Raw genomic sequence first — 19,959 nt, 5'->3', positions numbered from 1 at the left:
GTTGCAGAGTAATTCTCGGAGGCTCATGGACCATTCTGTGCACCACACAGAGAGAACAAATGCCTTCTCCTACGTGTACTGTTATTTTCAATATGTGTGTACTGTTGTGATTGGTAAAATACAAAGTTGCTTTTAAATGCCTGCTTAATAAGCTACTTTGACCCGATAATGTCTTTGGGAAGGGAATACCCTCCAAGTTTAGCTGGGGATAAGGGCTTCGGTGCTCTGCCTTGGCTTCCTGACCTGCAGATAAACAGGGTCAGGCTTGGAGCTCTGACTTTGAGACTAAACTAATCGTGAATCAGCACAGCTGCCTGTTTCTCCAGGATAACCAAGGACACAGCATTTGTCTCACACTTTTCCCTACCCCCAGGCTTCTGTGCAATTGGAATTTAGCTTCTATGGCCATTAAAACTCATGCTAGCTGCTCACAAGGCAGTAACTAGCATGGTGCAAATAACATTTGTAGGGGGAAAAACAAAGCCAAAACCATCATAGCAGTGTCTTCCACTCTTCCATGCCAGCTGCTCTGAGGGAAGTGCTAGCCTAGGACAAGCTGCACGGACTGCGTTGCCACACTCCCTCCCCTCTGGGAGGACTCTAACTACGAGTGTAAGTTTGTCTCATCCTCTGCAGCAGCAACAAGGAGTAGTGGACAGAGCCTGCCCTGGAGAGCATCCCTGCTGGTGGTGGAGCCCTTTGAGAGACTGGCTTGTGATCCACCAGCTAAAAGCCCCAGGATGACTCCTGGGCCTCAGTCCTGCTGCTGTTGGGACACTAAAGAGTGTCAGCTTTGGCTGCTGCTTCAAGAATGTGTTGTAAGAGCGAGCGTGGGGGCCAGTGGTGGAGGAGGGAGAGGCACCTTCACGTTACTTCCTCCTTTAATTAAGCTGTGCTGCATTCATCTTTCAGCCTCTGCAGGAATAAATGCCTTACGATATTGCTGAAAGACTTAGCATCCTGCCCTAGTTCTTCCACGGTATAGAGTAAGCCAGCAGAAAAGGAGAGGTGAAGAGCGAGCCTTTCATGAAAGTCTTAATAATGCGCCTGGTGTTGGAGTGGGGCCAGGCTGGTCTGTGATTACCCGTGGACCAGGGCTGTTTCACCAGCTCTTTGGCTCTGATAGGACACCATCAATTGGCTGCAAAGTTACACATAAACTTACCAAAGGGCATGTGAGATGAGCTGCGGAGACAGTGTGGGACAGTGGCAGAGACAGGAGCTTTGCAGGGCTCCTTGTGACCAGACAGTTCCCTGTAAGTCATTGTCCTGCTGGCTCGCTTAGGATACCCAGGCAGCCTGGGAAGCAGAAGGCCTGAGTTCTGTCTCATGTAACCCTGAGCCAGCCTACCTTCTCTTGATTGAGTAGTTTATTCAGCAGATGCTATGAAGCCCTGCCCTCCTTGTATAAGATCTTCCACTAAGTTCTGGGGGAGGCTCCTCAAAAGGAGCAGGGGAGAGAGAAACAAGGTGAGAAGTCAGCAAGGTGACTGAGTGTTGCAGGGGTCATGAGGGCCATAAGCAGGGAAGTGAAAAGCAGAGTTGGGGAGGCTGCCTGTTCTGTAGGGGGAGGACCTTTGCAGGGGACACCAGGATCTCCGACTAGTAGGGCGAGAGAAACCACGGGAATTGTGTCCCAGACAGAAGTGGAGAGACTCAGACGCAGAGGAGCCTTAGCTTGTTCGGGAGCAGAAAGGCCGTTGCAGAGTTGCAGACCGGAGGGCAGAGGAGTATTGGGGATGAGTGCAGTGAGGGGGCGAGAGTGAGGCTAGGTAGGACACTACAGGCCCTGGCTTTAATCCGAAAGCATGGGAAGACACTCACTGTGTTAAACAGAAGTAGTGTAATTAAAGATCTCTGCCACAGCACTCGTAATAGATTGGAAACAGTTTCCGTTAATGTGGACCTGGGTAAATAGCATTAGGTTCATTAGACTGTATACAATGGCTTAAAACTCTGGGACACAGCCATGTCTCTACAATAGAAAGATTTGCAAAACAGCTCCAGGAGAAGATAGAACAAAAAAACAAAGCAAGAAACAGTATATAAAAGCATGGCATTTAGAGTGAGACTCAGGGAAAGAGCCCTTGTGAACTCCTGCATCCCCAGTACTAGGGGGAAATGTGTATTTTATGGGCTAGCAGGATGGCTCAACAGATAAGGATGCCTACAACCAAGCCTGATTGATGATCCAAGGTCCAATCCCTGGGCTCCTGTGGTGGGAAGAGAGAACCAACTCCCAGAAGTTGCCCTCTGACCTCCACATATCCACTGTGGTATGCACACACACTATGTACATTTTATGTATTTTAAGAAGAGGTGACATCCATGCCTATAGATGTACCTGTGTATAGACTATTACATAACAGTCTGTTTGCAGGCTGCTCCTAGGAAGACCATGGGAGTGGGGCTAGGAGGAGATGGAGACTAAATATTATAGCGTGTTATTTTGCACATGTGAATAGCTCATACTGTGCCTGTGTTAACTTATTCAGCAAACAGAAGAGGTTATGTCTAAGTTGGGATCACTGTAGGTACTGTGCAAAGGACTGAGGATGGCAAGAGTAGAAACGGAATGTACTAGAAGGTTCAGGCAGTAGTCCAGCTGCCAGACAGGCGTGGTTTGACCTACGGAGTGAGCGATGGGGATGAAGAACAGTGATGGATTCAAGACTTCTGATACCTCTGTGGTGGAATGTTGTTGAATTTCTCCCAGGTCTAAATGCCTCAGGATGGCAGAGGCTGTGTGAAATGTCACACTGTGGAGGACAACTATGGGCATGCACTGCCATCATATCCACATGCAATTCATAATTTATATCCTTATACTTATAAAAACAAAGTCAAAAGCCAGGCATGGCAGCTCTGCAGAAGCTTGCTGTCCAGCCAGTCTGGCCGAGTTGATGCGCTTTAGGGTCAATGGGAGCTCTCATTTCAAAAGGAAGACAGTCAACATTGACCTCTATCCTCCATGTACACACACACACACACACACACACACACACACACACACACACACACGCATGTGGATGTACAAGCATCACCCTGAGGTATACAGATTTCTCAATGGAGCTTGTTTGTTTTGCAGAGAGATGCTAAAGGCCAGTACCTGTTTGACCTCCTGTGCCACCACTTGAACCTACTTGAGAAAGACTACTTTGGGATTCGTTTTGTGGACCCAGATAAGCAGCGGGTAAGTCAAAATTCAAAGCACAAGCACAGCACGGGGTTAGTCAATAGGCATGAATCTTTGGCTGTGTGTGACTCTTACCCAAGATTCCACCTCAAGACTCAGGGACCAGCTGGACCCCGCAGCTGGCGTCATCCCTTCAAATCATAGCACTGAGCCTGAAAGTCACCTGAACCGGAGTTCAGCTGAGGAGACCTGGCATTTCACAGGGGCCTGAAAGGCAGCCTCGAGAGCTTAAGCAATTTGCGATGGGTACCCAATAGAGGCAGAGGCAGTGTTGAGGTCATGAAGCCCAGTGCACAGAGGGGGCATCTCTTGCTTCCTTTCCAGAAGACAGGCTGGCCTCCATTGCAGGCAGTCTTGTCCTGATTAGGTAGAGCCTTACTGGGCAGTGCCAGTCTGGTCTAGGCAGGACAGAGCCTAACTGACATGAGCCACTGAGCACCTTGCAAAGTTCTTTCTTTGCTCTATGCAGTAAAAGCGGCTGCAGCCTGTGGGCCTTGGCCAAGACTGGTATCTCAGAGAGAGACAAGTGTGTTTCCCTCGGGCCCCTGCATCGTCTCCATCATTAAAGTTTAAGTTCCAAGAGAGGACCCGCAGCCTGCATCTCATCCATCATTGTCTTCCAGGGAGCCAGTGCAGGGCCTAGAATGCAGTTGCCGTTCAGTAAGCATTTGCTGACGGAATGAGTTGATGATGTGTGGTGCCTTGATGTTCACCGGCATCTTCCCAGCCTGCAGACACCTGCATTTCTGCAGCTCTGACTCATCGGTCCCTTTGCTGACTGTGAGGATGTGCTATTTGGCACCCCCTGGGAAGTGGGAAAATACGCAGACACACGCAGGCTGAATGTTCCTGCTCACCCATCACCCATGCTCATCAGCCTTTCTCCAAAAACATCACCACAGATGCTACAGGGCTTCATAAACCCTGTAGAGCCTCCTTTCTCTGGTCCAGGACTTCCTCCCCAGCTCTGAACAGGTCTGTCTCCACCGGCACGGCATGTCTTCGGACACTAAGAAGGGACAGCATGACAGGTGCTCAGTGGGAGTGGCTATGCCTTCCACCGTGCCACAGTCCAATGATGTTTGTCCTTTGGTTGTCTGGGCCACTTTGTCCTCCAGATCCTGTATAGGGTTGTGTTCTAAAGACTCTAAGATACCTGCCATGCCTGTTTCCTCTGACTGGCCCTGCCCCCGCTCTGCATATACTTCTCTTACTCCTCTGCCTGGCAGAGCTGTGAGCAGCATCAGTGTTTGGAGATTTACCCTCAATGTCTGTCTCTTGCTCCACTCTGTTGACAATGCTGTCTTTAGCTCTGGGCCTTAGTGTGAGGCCGCCAAGAGCCTGGATAACAAGAAACCCTTCTTGAGAAAGTGGTAGGGTTGTTTTTTGGGGTTTTTTGTATTTTTTTTGTAATTGGATTTCTCCCCTAAGCTTTCTCTCCTGAAAGGGGGGCGGGGCGCGGAGGCATGAGCACTAAGACCTCTTCCTCTCCCCCAGAGCTAGTGGTATAAAAAGTAAAAGGGCAAAATGCGTCTTGTTGATTATTTTTTCAGTTAGGGCAGAATGTCCTTGAGGAGAAAAAAGGATGCATATGCAGTTGTTTATTCTCCTTTAATCTTGATTAAGAGATTGGGTAACGCTTTATGCAGAGTCTGCTGTAAACTAAGCTCAGCAGCAGACTGATGTAGACTGAGCACCGAGTAGTGCCTGGAGCTAACCCAAGAGCTCCACACATGCTCCATCACACAACCCTTAAGGCCAATGGTGAGACACCAGATGAGTAGATAAAGACAGGTTGTCCAGCCAGGGTAAGTGACAAGGCCAGTCTGGAGCCCAGGACCGTCTGGTTCCATAGGCTGTGTGGTTTCTGAGGCACCATGCTGAAGTCCAGGGTAGCTCAAGTGGGGTGATTCTGCGTCTCAGAAAATAGGCATCGGGTACAGAAGCCTGGGAGAGTCCTGGGAGGCCTTAGGTGACCTGAGATGAGGACTCAACCGGTCTCATTGGTCCTCCATCATTGCTTGCTCACTGAGTGTCTCGTGCCTCCTACCTCCCCACCCTCCTCTCCTGGAGGCGCTGCCTCATGCTGTGCCCTGCTGTTTGCAGCTGAGCCTGAGCCTCTGCACCCTCCTGGATCTTTCTTGCACCCTTTCAAGCCTCAAAAGCATGAAGAATGTTCCTCTTTGACCCGTTTCCCTCCGCATCTCACCTCCTTTTCCTGATCCTGCCTCATGCGATCAGTTTGCTATTAATTCTGAGACTCGGTCTATAAGATATTGCCACCATATTGCTGGGACAACCTCAAGATGTCTCCACTGGATTGCTAAAGTCCCTAAGATGACATGTGACAGCTTTCCAGCTCCGCCTGATGTTCCTCAGCCTCAGTCCTCTCCACAGTCCAAACAAAAGCTGCCTCTTGCCGAAGGGGAGGAGCCTCTTTGTAACCGAGCTCAGGTGCCCTCTGCCGATCACGCCTCATCACCTCATCGCTTCTGTCTTCTCTTATTTCTCTTACCTGTCAGCCTGGGGGTGTTCTGTTTACTGCATCTCTGACACTTGCTGTGTTCCTTCTCACGATATAGTCCTCATGTGCGATGAACCAGCCAGGCCTCCTGCACCTGCCCAGGCAAAGGCCGCATCTCCAGTTGCCTCTCTGCAATTGCGCCCTTGCCTCTGCTTCCCTGCGAGGCAGCGCTGCGGTGGGCCGTGTAATGTGAGAGGGGCTCTTAACCACGCTGAGTGGCTGTAATAAGTTGCCAGCCTCGCGGGAGCTCAGATCAGAGGAAGCAAGAGAGCAGAATGTCAGCCCAGATTATCCATGTGGAGCTGACAGAACTGGCTCTTACTGGGTCCATTAACTACATGACCCACAGCCCAGCCCAGAAGGTGAGAGCTGGGAACTGAGGGAGGCCAGGATGCTGTCTGCGTGGCCTTGGCTGCTTTCCCACAGAAGAAGGTCTCTGCCAAGATAGTACACTAAGCGGAAGTAGCCAAGAAAGAGGGCACTGTGGAACCCATCCCTTTGCCCATTCCACAGGTACACATTGCCCACGTGCTATGCTTCGGTAATTATACGGTAACCAAGTGATTCCCTGTCTTCAGGCAACGTGCAGCTAGCATCTTTAAGCCACTACCAAGCAATTTGATCCCAATAATAGCAGTTCTAGCTGTCTACCAATTGGCACGTTACTTGCCTAATGTAAGAGCCACAAACATCAGTAATGAATTTTATCAAGTACCCACAAAGATTTGAGAAACTTCTCTGCAGTTATCTGGAGCTGGAGAGATGGCTCAGCTGTTAACAGCACTTTCTGCTCTTCCAGAGGTCCCGAGTTCAGTTCTCAGCACCACATTGGGCAGCTCACAACCACCATTAACTCCTGGCCTCCATGGGGCACACACACACACTGAGCGGGGGAGGGAGGGAGGAAGGGGAAAAGGGAGAGAAACAATAAAAATCTTTAAAAGAGAGAGATTAGAATGATCTCATTGCATTTTCCCCCAAACTTGAGTCCCAAGGGGGAAAATGAAAACTGTAATGTTACTATGTCCTAGTATATTATCCTGCACATTGGTTACAGATAGTTATCCCAAGAAACGTAGACACTAAATATCCATGTGTGCCAGGAAACCCTGAGTAACACAAGCACTGGCTACCTATGTTACTCAGACAAAACTGAAAATATATAGGAGGCATCTCTACACCCTCTCCATCCTAAAATCTCTTCCTGTCAATACTTTTTAGAGTTGCCACCACCACCCTCCTCCCAACTCCTTTGCCAAAAGAGTTGGTATTTAACCCAACGCACACTCAAGCATGAAGCCCAGCAGCTCCCTTCTCAAGCCAAGCCCGCTCTACATACATGCCCTTGGGCCTGCCAGGAACAGCCCTCAAAGCTTTGGCACCCTGCTTTGGGATGTGTCTCCGGGAAGCCTGGGATGGTTTTCCCTTCACAGCTGGTCCATCTTGGTCGCTTGTTTCAGAACACTGCTTTCCTCTCCAGACCTCTGTTCCTAAGCTTCGGGGCCACCAGCCTCTGGGCAGCTTGTGTTCTGCCTGGCTGTTTCAATTGGAAAAACCAGGTTGCACGTGACCCTGCTTCTCAGGAGGCTTCTCTTGTCTTGTGCTCTCTGTTTCAGCACTGGTTGGAGTTTACAAAGTCAGTGGTGAAGCAACTGAGATGTGAGTATTTGGGAAGAAGCTAGGCTTTTCCCCTGGGAGGATGGGAGGAAACCCCCAGGGGCTGCAAGGCTTGGTCTACATATGTAATTTTCTACTGTGGTAGTGTACGGTGGCTCTACACACAAAGGGTTTTTTAAAGTTATTTTCTGTGTATGGGTGTTTAGCCTACGTGTATGTGTGTCTGTGCACCGTGTGTGCCCTTGTGGAGGCCAGAAGAGGACATGAGGTCCCCTGGACCCGGAATTACAGATGGTGGCAAGCAACCATGTGGTGCTAGGAATTGAACCTGGGTCCTCGGCCGGTTCTCCTGATGCTCAGCCTTCTGTCCGGCCCCACGAAGGGATTGTTTTTTCTTTTTTTATGTCTTGGGGACCTGTGCATGCCAGAAGGAGGGGAACCCAGTCGTCTCCTTGAGAGTCTGTCCTAACAAACATCTCTTTCTCTGCAGCCCAGCCCCCGTTCACCATGTGCTTCCGTGTGAAGTTTTACCCTGCAGACCCTGCTGCCCTGAAAGAGGAAATAACCAGGTGAGGCTGACCACTGTTCCCAGCCACTGTGGCCTGTGGGGGAGGGTGGGGTACCTTGGATTTGGGAGTGCCCAGCTCTCTTTGGAGGAACACGTCCTAGGTAGAGCCTGTTTCTGTGGATTGTCGCCTCCCACCTTTTCCACTTGGGCCTCTGGAGGTGGAGCAGCAGGAAGTCCCCCCATTTTTTGAGCCTCTAATTGCTCACTCTGCAATAGATCTGGAATAACTAATTAGTTGTTCAAAGGCAGCCTTTCTCTTGCCTGTACTGTGGCTCTCTTGATGGTTTTGGAGAGGGCTTTGGTGTTGCTGTTTGGTTTTAGGCTTGGAAATACTCCTTTGGTGGCCCAAAGGACTTGGAAAATACCAAGCTGTGACAGAAAAAGTGGAAAACACTGAGATTATAAACCCAAACAGGTAGAGCCTCGTGTGCTGTTAGTGTGAGCAGGTCCATGTGTTAATCCCACTGTGAGAGAACGAGACTGGCCAGGACAGTGAACACAGGCCAGATCCATACTCGGGATTCCCAGAGAATGGCCGCAAATCAGGGCTTAGAAAGGCAAACCCCACAGGCTATGTACTTCCTGCCCTCATCCAATGGGGGCAGGCGTACATCCTGCCTTTGCACCTCCCACTTACGTGTGATCAAGCACACTCTATGCAGTTGGCGCAACCAATCTCGTTTACAGAAGCAAAAACACCCAGTTTGTTAACTTATCTGTAACAACAGCCCCAGCATTCCAGAAGGTTATCTGTCCTTGGGCAAGTGGGGTTTACAGGTTAGAGGCATTTTTGTTTTATAGATCTCTTGAACATAGTAATTTAAACTTAAAGCATAACGTGTTCTGGAGCGGGCATGCTATGAGCCCCGTCTCTTCCGCTGGAGAAAGAGAAGAGGCCTCCAGCCCACAGCCAGCCCAGCCTCCCAGGGCCCTGTTTATCTAAACCAGATTCATGCTAAGCCTTGCCTGAGAGATTCAGAAGCTCTGTATCGCTGGGATCCTTTTGTTTGTTTGTTTGTTTTTGTTTTTGTCATCAGCACACCCCTGGTGTTCACTTGTGGCCAGTGGGAACACTGAAGAAGAAACAGCCTTGACAACTCTAACCCCTCCCACTGCTTTGGAGAAGGCAAAGTCAGCAGGGAGGTAACTGCTGTCACATAGCCAGCTTGTCCCATAAAGCCTTGAGATCTGCTCTGGATCCAAAGAAAGAAAAGACGAGGAAATACAGAATTCTTTCCGTTACTGCGGAAGAGCATGCCTCGGGCCTTATATCAGCTGAAATGGGACCGAGGGCTCTCTCAGAAAGGAGATCAGGAAAAGGAGAAAGGATGAGAAACAGGAAGAAGTGCAGAGAAAACAGGAAGTAGTGCAGAGAAAACAAGGAAGGGGTCAAGAAGGGCAAATGGCTTCACAAGGACTTCAGTGGGGATTGAGAACCTTCTGGAGTCAAGAGCAAGAAGGCTGGGGCTGGAGAGATGGCTCAGAGGGTAAGAGCACTTGGCTGTTATCCCAAAGGTCCTGAGTTCAGTTCCCAGCAACCACATGGTGGCTTACAACCATTTATAATGAGATCAGGTTTCCTCTTTTGGCATAAAGGTGTTATATGTGGGCAGAATACTATATACAAATTAAATAAATTAATTAAAAAAAAAAGAGCAAGAAGGCTGCTTCCTGCACGTGCACAGAGCTGTGTGCAACCACCAGCTGTAAAACACAGAGGACAACGGCGTGAGGACTGTGGGTGCTGATCATCTTCATGGGACCGAAAGTGACTCCTACTATCTTAATGAACAGCCCTGCAGCTTCAGACAGGTCCACGGGGACAGGCCCACAGGGACAGGCCCATTGTGTTTATCAGCTTGAACAGAGAGTTTTGTCAAAGCACCACTCCTTCTCGTGACCTGAGCCCCCTTCTCTCTGCTGAGAATGTGACCCTGTCCACTCCTGTCCAGGTCAGACCACACTTACCACTTTCTGTCAAGGCCAGCACCTCACCTCCTACTGCCACCAGCATCACCTGCCTTCCATTTCACTGGCCCTACAGTGAGGCAGAAAGGGATTGGTCTAACAACATGGTAACTGCCCTCAGACAATGGACTTTATTAGCCTTTAGGAACTCGTGATCCAACTTTTAAAAAATCAAATGTAACTGTGTTATCTTTTTATTTTATTTTATTAATTTATTCATATTACATCTCAATGGTTATCCCCTCCCTTGTATCCTCCCATTCCTCCCTCCCTCCCATTTTCCCCTTATTCCCCTCCCCTATGACTGTGACTAAGGGGGACTTCCTCCTCCTGTATATGCTCATAGGGTATCAAGTCTCTTCTTGGTAGCCTGCTATCCTTCCTCTGAGTGCCACCAGGTCTCCCCATTCAGGGGACATGGTCAAATATGAGGCACCAGAGTATGTGTGAAAGTCAGACCCCACTCTCCACTCAACTGTGGAGAATGTCCTGTCCATTGGCTAGATCTGGGTAGGGGTTTGAAGTTTACAGCCTGTATTGTCCTTTAGCTGGTGCCATAGTTTGAGCGGAACCCCTGGGCCCAAATCTGCCTATCATAATTTTCTTCTTGTAGGTTTCTAGGATCCTCTGGATCCTTCAACTTTGCCATTCTCCCATGCTTCTCTCATCTAGAGTCCCAATAGGATGTCCTCCCCTCTGTCCCAGTTTCCTGGTTAGTGAAGACTTTCATGGGACATGCCCCTTGGGCTAGTATGCAGATATAAGTGAGTATATACCATTTAACTCTTTCTGCTTCTGGGTTAACTCACTCGTTATGATCATTTCTAGTTCAATCCATTTGTCCACAAATTTCGGGAATTCCTTGTTTTTAATAGCTGAGTAGTATTCCATAGTGTAAATGTAGCACAGTTTCTTTATCCATTCTTCTACTGAGGGACACTTAGGCTGTTTCCATGTTCTGGCTATTATGAATAAGGCTACTATGAACATGGTTGAGCAAATTTTCTTGTTGTGTGCTGGAGCATCTCCTGGGTATATTCCAAGGAGTGGAATAGCTGGGTCTTACGGAAGCCCTATTCCCAGTTTTCTGAGATAGCACCAGATAGATTTCCAAAGTGTCTGTACTAGTTTGCATTCCCACCAGCAATGAAGGACTGTTCCTCTCTCTCCACATCCTCGCCAGCATGTGGTGTCGCTTGAATTTTTGATCTTAGCCATTCTGATGAGCGTAAGATGGAATCTCAGAGTTGTTTTGATTTGCATTTCCATGACTAAGGAGGTTGAGCATTTCTTTAAGTGTTTCTCAGCCATTTGATATTCCTCTGTTGAGAATTCTCTGTTCAGTTCCAAGCCTCATTTCTCAGTTGGGTTATTTGGTTTGGTGGTATTTAATTTCTTGAGTTCTTTATATATTTTGGATATTAGACCTTTGTCAGATGTAGGGTTGGTGAAGATCTTTTCCCAGTCTGTAGGCTGTCGCTTTGTTCTCTTGACAGTGTTTCCTGCCTTACAGAAGCTTCTCAGCCTCATGAGGTCCCATTTATTAATTGTTGACATTAAGGCCTGGGCTGTTGGTGTTCTGTTCAGGAAGTTGTCTCCTGTGCCAATGTGTTCCAGGCTCTTCCCCACTTTTTCTTCTATCTGACTTAGTGTCTCTGGTTTTATGTTGAGGTCTTTGATCCACTTGGATTTAAGTTTTGTGCAAGGTGACAAATATGGGTCCAGTTGCATTTTTTTACACATAGACATCCAGTTAGACCAGCACCATTTGTTGAAGATGCTATCCTTTTTCCATTGAATGGATTTGGCTTCTTTGTCAAAAATCAAGTGACCATATGTATGTGGATTCATATCTGGGTCTTCGATTCAATTCCACTGATCAACCAGCCTGTTGCTGTGCCAGTACCATGCTGTTTTAATTACTGTTGCTTTATAGTACATCTTGAGATCAGGTATGGAGATTCCTCTGGATGGTCTTTTATTGTACAAGATTGTAACTGTGTTATCTTAACAAAAGAAGCCGCAGAGGCCTGTAGCTCAAGTCCAACTTGTGTTACTTCTTGGCTACAGGACTTGGCTATTCATTATTCAACTTTGCTGACCTTTGGACAGTTCACAGAATGAGGCTAGTAATATCTGCTTCTGCAGATTGCTGCATTAACCAGCTTACTAGCTTCTTTTTTTTTTTTTGCTTGTTTGTGTGTGTGTGTGTGTGTGTGTGTGTGTGTGTGTGTGTGTGTGTGTGTACATGAGTATATATATAAGGGTGGAGGTAGGTACACACTCACTCCCATGCAGAAGCCAGAAGAGGTCACCAGATCTTTCAGTGCTAAAGTTACAAACTTGTAATATGAGTGCTGGGATCTAAACACCAGTTCTCATGACTGTGTAGCATTTACTCCTAACTACTAAGCCATCTCTTCAGCCCCTATCATCACCATCACCATCATCATCATCAACATCACCATCACCATCATCATCATCATCATCACCACCACCACCACCACCACCACCATCATCACCATCATCATCATCAACATCACCACCACCATCATCATCATCATCACCACCATCATCACCACCATCTCTTTCTTCCTCCTTCCCCTCTTCCTCTTTCTCCTCCTTTTTGTCATCATCATCATCCTTCTCCTTATTCTTTGTAAAAGAAAAAAAACAAAACAAAATAAGTTGAGGCCTGGGCTGGAGAGATAGTAAGAGGTTAAGAACATACACACTGCTCTTGCAGAGACCTGCATTTGGTTTCCAGCACCCACATTGGGTGGCTCACAATTATCTGTAACTTCCGCTCCTCCAGGATCTGACACCTCTGTCCCTTAGGGACACCTGCACATATTGTGCATGCATGCGCTCATACACACAGAGAGGGGAGGAGGAGTGAGAGAGAGAGTTAAAATTAAATATTTTTGAAAATTCAGGAGCTGGAGAGATAGCTCAGTGGTTAAGAGCACTGCAGGCCAGGCGGTGGTGGCACATACCTTTAATCCCAGGACACAGGAGGTAGAGGTAGGTGGATCTCTGAATTTGAGGACAGCCTGGTGTACAGAGTGAGTTCCAGGACAGCCAAGGCTACACAGAGAAACCCTGTCTTGGAAAACCAAAGGTGGGCTTGGGGGCATCACCGGCTGCCGCACTGGAGGACCTAGGCTTGATTGCTAGCATCCACGTGGTGGCTGACAGCCGTCCATGACTCTAGTTCCAGGGGATCTCTAGCCTCCTTGGGTGTCAGGCATACATCTAGTGCAAGGGCACACATACAGGCAAAACACCTATACACATAAGAACTTTTCCTTTTTTCTTTTTCTTTTTTTTTTTGTTTTTTTTGTTTGTTTGTTTTTTTTGGTTTGGTTTGGTTTGGTTTTTCAAGACAGAGTTTCTCTATGTAACAGCTCTGTCTGTCCTGGAACTCGCTCTGTAGACCAGGCTAGCCTTGAACTCACAGAGATCTGCCTGCCCCTGCCTCCCAAGTGCTAGGACTAAAGGTATGTGCCGCCACCACCTGACATAAAAACTTTTTAAATTAAATAAAGAAAGTGAAAATTTGAGGCCAATCAGGCTTATGAAAGACTGTGTCCTGTACTGGGTCTTGGGGGAAGTTGGAGGGAGGTAGTTGTGGATGGTTATGACCAATAAAAGACAACTAGCTCACAAAACCAAATATTTAAGCACATTCATAAAATAAGCATTTATTATCACAGATTCTGTGGATCATAAATCCAGGCAGGGCTCAGTTTGGTTTAGGGGTTTTTGTTGTTATTGTTTGTTTGTTTGTTTGTTTGTTGAGAGTGTTACTATGTAGCATAAGCTGGCCTCAAACTCACAATTCTACCCCCAACTCCCTAGTACTGAGACTTGCAGCCTTGTGTCACCACGCCAGTGGAGGGACTTAAACTTCTGCATAGACTTCCAGCCCCAGGGAGCCTTGAACTGAGGAAACTCAGTGTGCTCCCCGCCACTCTGGTGACATGGCGCAGCTTTGGGATCGTAGCCAGTCCCTCCACTAAGTCAGCCGACTTCAAAGACAGTAGCAAGTGTGCCAGCACTCCGCCACCTCATGCCTCCTCCCTAACCATCTCAGACAGTTTCCCCTCACACTTTACCTCACCAGCCTTCTTTCCCCTGGGCGCAATTTCTTCACATCGTCAGTGGTGTCAACCATGGGGTGCCTGGCCTGACTTACAGTTTTCATCCCTCCCTGGACCATTCCGTGAAGCCATGGAATTAGCTCCAAGATTCCCAGACACATCCCTGCTGGTGCTGAGAGAGTGGGTACCTGCCCCAGCCTCACTCAGTACCTATAATTCATTCCTAGCTTTCCCTTCATCTCATCAGCCCACCTTGCTGCCAAACTAATTTAGCTGTCAGTGTGTCAGGGTTTGTTTTTTTTTTCTCCCTGGCAATCTCGCTCCTAAATTTCACTGCAGTCTCTGCCATTCCTGCAGGCTGAGGAGTCACTCTATCCATTGGGTCCTTCCCACAGGACAAATTTAGTTTCCATATCCTGATTAATCTCCGATGTCATTAAAAAAAAAATAGAGTCTCTTGTCTAAACAGGTGATAGGGCCAAGAAAAGGGAGAGTTAGGCACCAGATTTTGCTTTTTCCCAGGGACTGCAGGTGGATGAACTTTAAGAGATCAAGAAGGAAGTGAGTGTGAACACAGCTGCACCTTACCGGGAAGCGGAGGGCCAGGCACACAGCGCTGCTATAGGAATTTGCTAGAAGTAATGACTGTGTGCATCAACACATGGAGTCCCCAGTCATTTATTCTTTCAGTTAATATTATTTGAGCCTCCGCTGGGCTAACATGGATTGCCAAACTTTGCTGGAAAGGGACAGAAAGTGAGTGTTTTGGGCTTTTGGAACCATATGGTCTCTGTCACAACTACTTGGTTCTCTCAGTGCCTTTCGGAAGCAGCCATAGATGATGCGTGAATGAGTGAGCAAGGCCGTGTTCCCGTAAAATTTGATTCCATTGGAAAGAACAGCGGCATGCCCTACATTGCCAACCCCTGGCTAAGAAGTCAGGAAGACCTGGGTTCAAATCGCAGGGGTTTTTTGTTTGTTTGTTTGTTTTTACTTATGAGGCAGGGCAAACAGCAGTGCCTGTCAGCACTCAGTTTCCTCGTGTATGAAAAATGGGACCGAGGGGCTAGAGAGATGGCTCAGAGGCTAAGGACTGCTCTTCCAACGGTCCTGAGTTCAAGTCCCAGCAACCACATGGTGGCTCACAACCATCTGTAATGTTATCTGGTGCCCTCTTCTGGCCTGCAGGTGTACATTCATGCAGAGCGCTGTATACATAATATAAATAAATCTAGAAAGAAAGGAAGGAAGGAAGGAGGGAAGGAAGGAAGGGGAAGGAAAAAATGGGACCAAAACAGCAGTTACTCATGGGGTTCCTTGAGGCTTGAATAAGGAAGTGTGTGTGCAACAGTAGAGTGTGGGGCACAGTGTGCACTCAGAAACAGGGATTGGCTAACATTAGTGTTCTGTGTGGTGTTCTCATCGGCCTCCCCTTCCTTTATGTGTAACGGTGACAGCAGGGACTGTGTTCTGTGCTTTCCAGTATTTTCCCTAGTACCCGTGAAGCAACTGGTACCTTATGAAGGACAGAAAGAGATAAGCAAAGTTTTTTGTTGTTGTTTTGTTTTTTGGTTTTTTGGTTTGTTTTTTCAAGACAGGGTTTCTGTGTGTAGCCTTGATTGTCTTGGACTCTCTTTGTAGACCAGGCTGGCCTCCAACTCACAGCGATCCAGCTGCCTCTGCCTCCCCAAATGCCAGGATTAAAGGTGTGCGCCAGCACCTCCCGGCAGAGATAAACAAATTTTTAAAACAAAGCCAGAGGCCAGTGAGATGGCTCAGTGGGCAAGTGTGCCTTGCTGAGCAACCCTGGCGACCTGAATTCCATCCCCCTGGCATCTGAAATTCCAGGCTCAGCACCCCTCCCATGCGGTGCGGGGGAGGACTGGGTGGAAGCTTACCTAAACACTACAGCCACAGATGTAAGACCAGAGACCCTGCCTCAAAGGCAAGGTGGAGGCCAGAGGCGGGGTCCAGCAGGAAAAGGCACTTGCTGACAAGCCTGCAGCTCTGTTTTAAATATTCGTGTGTGTGTGTGTGTGTGTGTGTGTGTGTGTGTGTGTGTGTGTGCGCGCGCGTGCCCAAGGAGACCAGAAGCAGGCATTAAATTCTCTGCTGCTGGAGTTCCAGTCAGTATTCATTAGCCTTGTGGGAATTGAACTCAGGTTCTCCAAAAGAACAGCAAGCATTCTCTCAGCCCATGCCAGGAGAGAGCACCAGATCTCATTATAGATAGTTAGGAGCCACTGTGTAGTTGCTGGGAATTGAACTCAGGACCTCTGGAAGAGCAGCCAGTGCTCTAAACCTCTGAGCCATCTCTCCAGCCCAGGGGGGGGGGGGGGCGGGGAACATATATGTATGTAGTCATGTGTGGCTGTCAAAGTCCATCAACCTTCATCTCAGAATTTGTGTAGTTGAGAGTCGAGGGGTAGTTTAGCTGGTAGCTTCTGGCTCTAAACCTCTGAGCCATCTCTCCAGCCTGAGGTGGAGGGGGAAGAATACACACACACACACACACACACACACACACACACACACACATACATGCATACATACATATACACATACACACACACACACACACACACACACACACACACACACACACACACACACACGCCCAGCTTGTTGCTGGATCCTTTTGTGAGCTCATGTCCTCCTCATCTGTAATGACTCATTTCTCTAGAGTATACTTGCTCTTCCCTCACTCCCTGCATTCGCCCTGCCATTGCTTGAGAGTTTTTGCAGCCTGGCCCTTGAACTCCCTACCATCCAAAGTCCAAAGGACCCCCAACCACAGAGAGCTGCCACACATTCCAGCTCACCCAAGCCATCTGCCACGGGCACACCCATAGCAATGCCTTGTAAAGCAGCAGACTTGTGTGTGAGGGAGCCTGGCACCTTGCATACAGCAGAGATGAGAAAGGAGCTTTCCCAAACCACAGGAGCACCTCTGACACGCTTCCCTAGGGGGATGTTCCTCGGTCTGTGACAGAGAGAGTCAACATCCAGATTTGTGGGTACTGTTGGAAGCATCTCCTTTAGTCCAGGATGTCCTGTCCCAGATCTCAGTCACGGATGGGCAGAGCAGCGAGGAAGGGATGAGGTATGTATGTAAGCCAGGAAATGAGCAATGGTTGGGGGCAAAGGTTCTCCCCACATCCTGCCAAAACCTGTGGAAGGTGGGAGTCGGAACAGTGAGAGGCAGGGAAGTGCTCGCTCGCCTCTCCCACACACCGTGTGGCATTTCACTGTGGGAAGCAGAGTGCAGGCAAGATGGATTTGATAGCTCCATCTTAATTATGCACTCTGCATGATGCCAGTCGTTTCTTGGCGTATGTTAGGGCCAAGTGGGCTTGGTAAAGGAGAGGAAGGGCTCTTGCAAACCCCCAGGGAGAAATCCTTCCTTCCCTTTGGCTTGGGGAAGGCACCGTGTATTGATGTGCTCGTAGGGGTGTGCTTGCATTTTTTTCAGACTCTGCATCTTGTATGCAAGTCACATGAGGAGCTTGGTAAAAGGTGCAGCTCCAAAAAATGCCAACACTGCCAGCGTGGGGCTATACATTGAGTCGCAAGGCCCCAGGAGAGATTAGATTGTTCCTTGACTGGTTTCCATTCCCTAAACCCAGAAGTCACTCCCTACTCCCTCCAAACGTTGCACTGTGGGTGCTCCTCTCTCTTCGGACATTTTTACATGAATAACTGTTATCCAGAAAGGCCCTAAATTCTGCTGGTCCAAATTAGTGGAACTGAAAAGAATTATGGGATAGTTCCATTACTCCTTGCTCCCACAGGGATGTTGCAGTCATGTGTGGCTGTCGAATGGAGTCCATCAACCTTCATCTCAGAATTTGTGTGGTTGAGAGTCGAGGGTGGTTTAGCTGGTAGCTTCTGACTCCATGAGGGACCTGGGACATTATTCATCTGAGGGCATTCATGTGACTGTTGGCAGAAAGTGTCCCCTCCTCACCATGGGCCTTTCATTTTTGTTGTTGTTGTTTTGTTTTGTTTTTTGTTTGTTTTGTTTCTCAAGACAGGGTTTCTCTATGTAGCCCTGGCTGTCCTGCACTCACTTTGTAGGCCAGGCTGGCCTCAAACTCACAGCAATCTGCCTGCCTCTGCCTCCCAAATGCTGGGATTAAAGGTGTGTGCCACCGCACCCAGCTTCCTGGGTTGTATTTTTAATCCACCACAGGTGCCTCCTGGCCATGGGACCCACTCAAGGAACTGATGTGCCTTGTGTAGCCTTAGGTCTGCTCTGTTGGGAGACTTGTGAGTGTGGTCATCCGTTCGCTCACTCTTGGTAAAGACACTTCCAAATGGAAAACTCTCACTTCCATCGTGCTGTGTCAAGGGCCGCCCAACGGCTCCGAGAGACTCCAGAGCAGTTACAGTCTCGGGGGCAGTGTAGCGCGGTATTAGGGAGATGGGAGTCCTGAAGTCATGAATTTGGAGCTGACCTTTGCCATCTAGTTGTGCTTCTGTGAGAAAACCACTAAGGCCTCAGCTTTTGTCTGGGAGGAGGGGCTGTAACAGTAGCGCCAACATCACAGTGCTGCATGAGGGTTAAGTGAGATGCTGGACAGGAATTGTGTAGCGTCTGCCCTAGCAGACACGTCCTCACTGCAGGGACTAGCTCCTGTTCTGATACCCTGTCACCACCCTACATGCACACTGTGTGTTTTAAGGGATGTTCGCCACAGGCTCCTGTTATGCTCCTACATTAGTGCCACTGCTTAGACTTTTTAATTAATTGCTTTATTTCAGTGTACGTGTGCGTGTGTTCATGCAAGCAAGGTACCTGCAGTATCCATAAGAGTGTGTCAAGGTTTCAGATACCCTAGAACTAGCCTTACCAGTGGGTGTGAGCTACCTCACATGGATGCTGGGTACCAAACTCAGGTCCTCTGTGTGAGCTACTGATGCTTTGCACCAGCAAGCCATCTCTCCAGCCCCCCACTTCTCACTTCTTTTTTGTGTTTGTTTTTTGAGACAGGGTTTCTCTGTGTAGCCTTGGCTGTCCCAGACTCACTTTGTAGACCAGGCTGGCCTCAAACTCACAGGCATCTGCCTGCCTCTGCCTCTGGAGTTCTGGGATTAAAGGCGTGCGCCACCTCGCTCACCTCCACTTCTCACTTTTTATTTGGATTTGGAGAGATCTGACTGCCTTCGGCCAATAATTTGGAGGAACCCAGAGTCTGCTACAAGCGCAGGCTGGCCTCTTCCCTTGATCACTTTCTTCACCCACCATTCTACCCCAGAGGCCAAAGTGGGCCCCATTTCTCCATTGCTGATGGTACAGTTCTCCTTTGTTTGTATCAGACCAACAGGAGCTGGGTCCCTCTAGATCCCAGCACTTTAGAAGTGGTGGAGGCAGGAAGGGGGTATCCTTAACCAGGAAGTGATAAGGTCTACATATAGCCATAGAGGAAACTGACAGGTGGTTTTGATCTAAACAATTAACAGTTCAAAGCAAAGTACCTGAGGGCCTGCAAGGAAATGGGAAATGTATTTGTTCTATGGTATGAAAAAAAATTGCAATGTAGGAAAAATGCCCTGGCAAGGATCTTCTTGATAGGCTTATATTATATATTTATGTCTTTAAAGCAATCCTTTCTAGTTTGTTCTCCATTTTCTCTGCAGGTACTTGGTCTTCCTGCAGATCAAAAGGGATCTCTACCATGGCCGTCTCCTCTGTAAAACATCGGATGCCGCCTTGCTAGCGGCCTATATCCTTCAAGGTAATGACTTTGGACAGGATAAATTTGCTTCTCATGCTCAGTCCTGATTGCATTATTTCATTTGCCACAGATGACGACTTTGTAGATCAAAACGGCATCTAACCTGAAGCAGAGTCCAAGTTAAAGGATTTTGTCCGTGTCCTCCTGCAGGCATCCAAAGCCTCACAGCTAGCCCCCTCCTGCAGGCACCCAAGGCCTCACAGCTAGCCCCGGGGGTCATCTTGACCTTGGCAGGCTTGTCCTTT

General features: G+C 48.4%; 1 protein-coding gene across 5 annotated transcripts in view; it reads left to right on the top strand.

Moving 5' to 3' along the window:
* The window catches only part of Frmd5 (FERM domain containing 5), a 271,347-nt gene that overhangs the window by 219,794 nt on the left and 31,594 nt on the right, over positions 1-19,959 (top strand). For all 5 annotated transcript variants that reach the window (XM_051144506.1, XM_051144508.1, XM_051144507.1 and 2 more), the window contains exons 2-5: positions 3,089-3,193; positions 7,337-7,379; positions 7,828-7,906; positions 19,617-19,714. In XM_051144506.1, coding sequence (XP_051000463.1) covers positions 3,089-3,193; positions 7,337-7,379; positions 7,828-7,906; positions 19,617-19,714 — 325 coding nt within the window. The remainder of the gene's footprint in view (positions 1-3,088; positions 3,194-7,336; positions 7,380-7,827; positions 7,907-19,616; positions 19,715-19,959) is intronic.

Source organism: Acomys russatus, chromosome 4, assembly GCF_903995435.1.
Source record: "Acomys russatus chromosome 4, mAcoRus1.1, whole genome shotgun sequence".
Taxonomy (NCBI): domain Eukaryota; kingdom Metazoa; phylum Chordata; class Mammalia; order Rodentia; family Muridae; genus Acomys; species Acomys russatus.
Note: the sequence above shows the minus strand (reverse complement) of the source record. Positions and strands in the feature narration are given on the sequence as shown.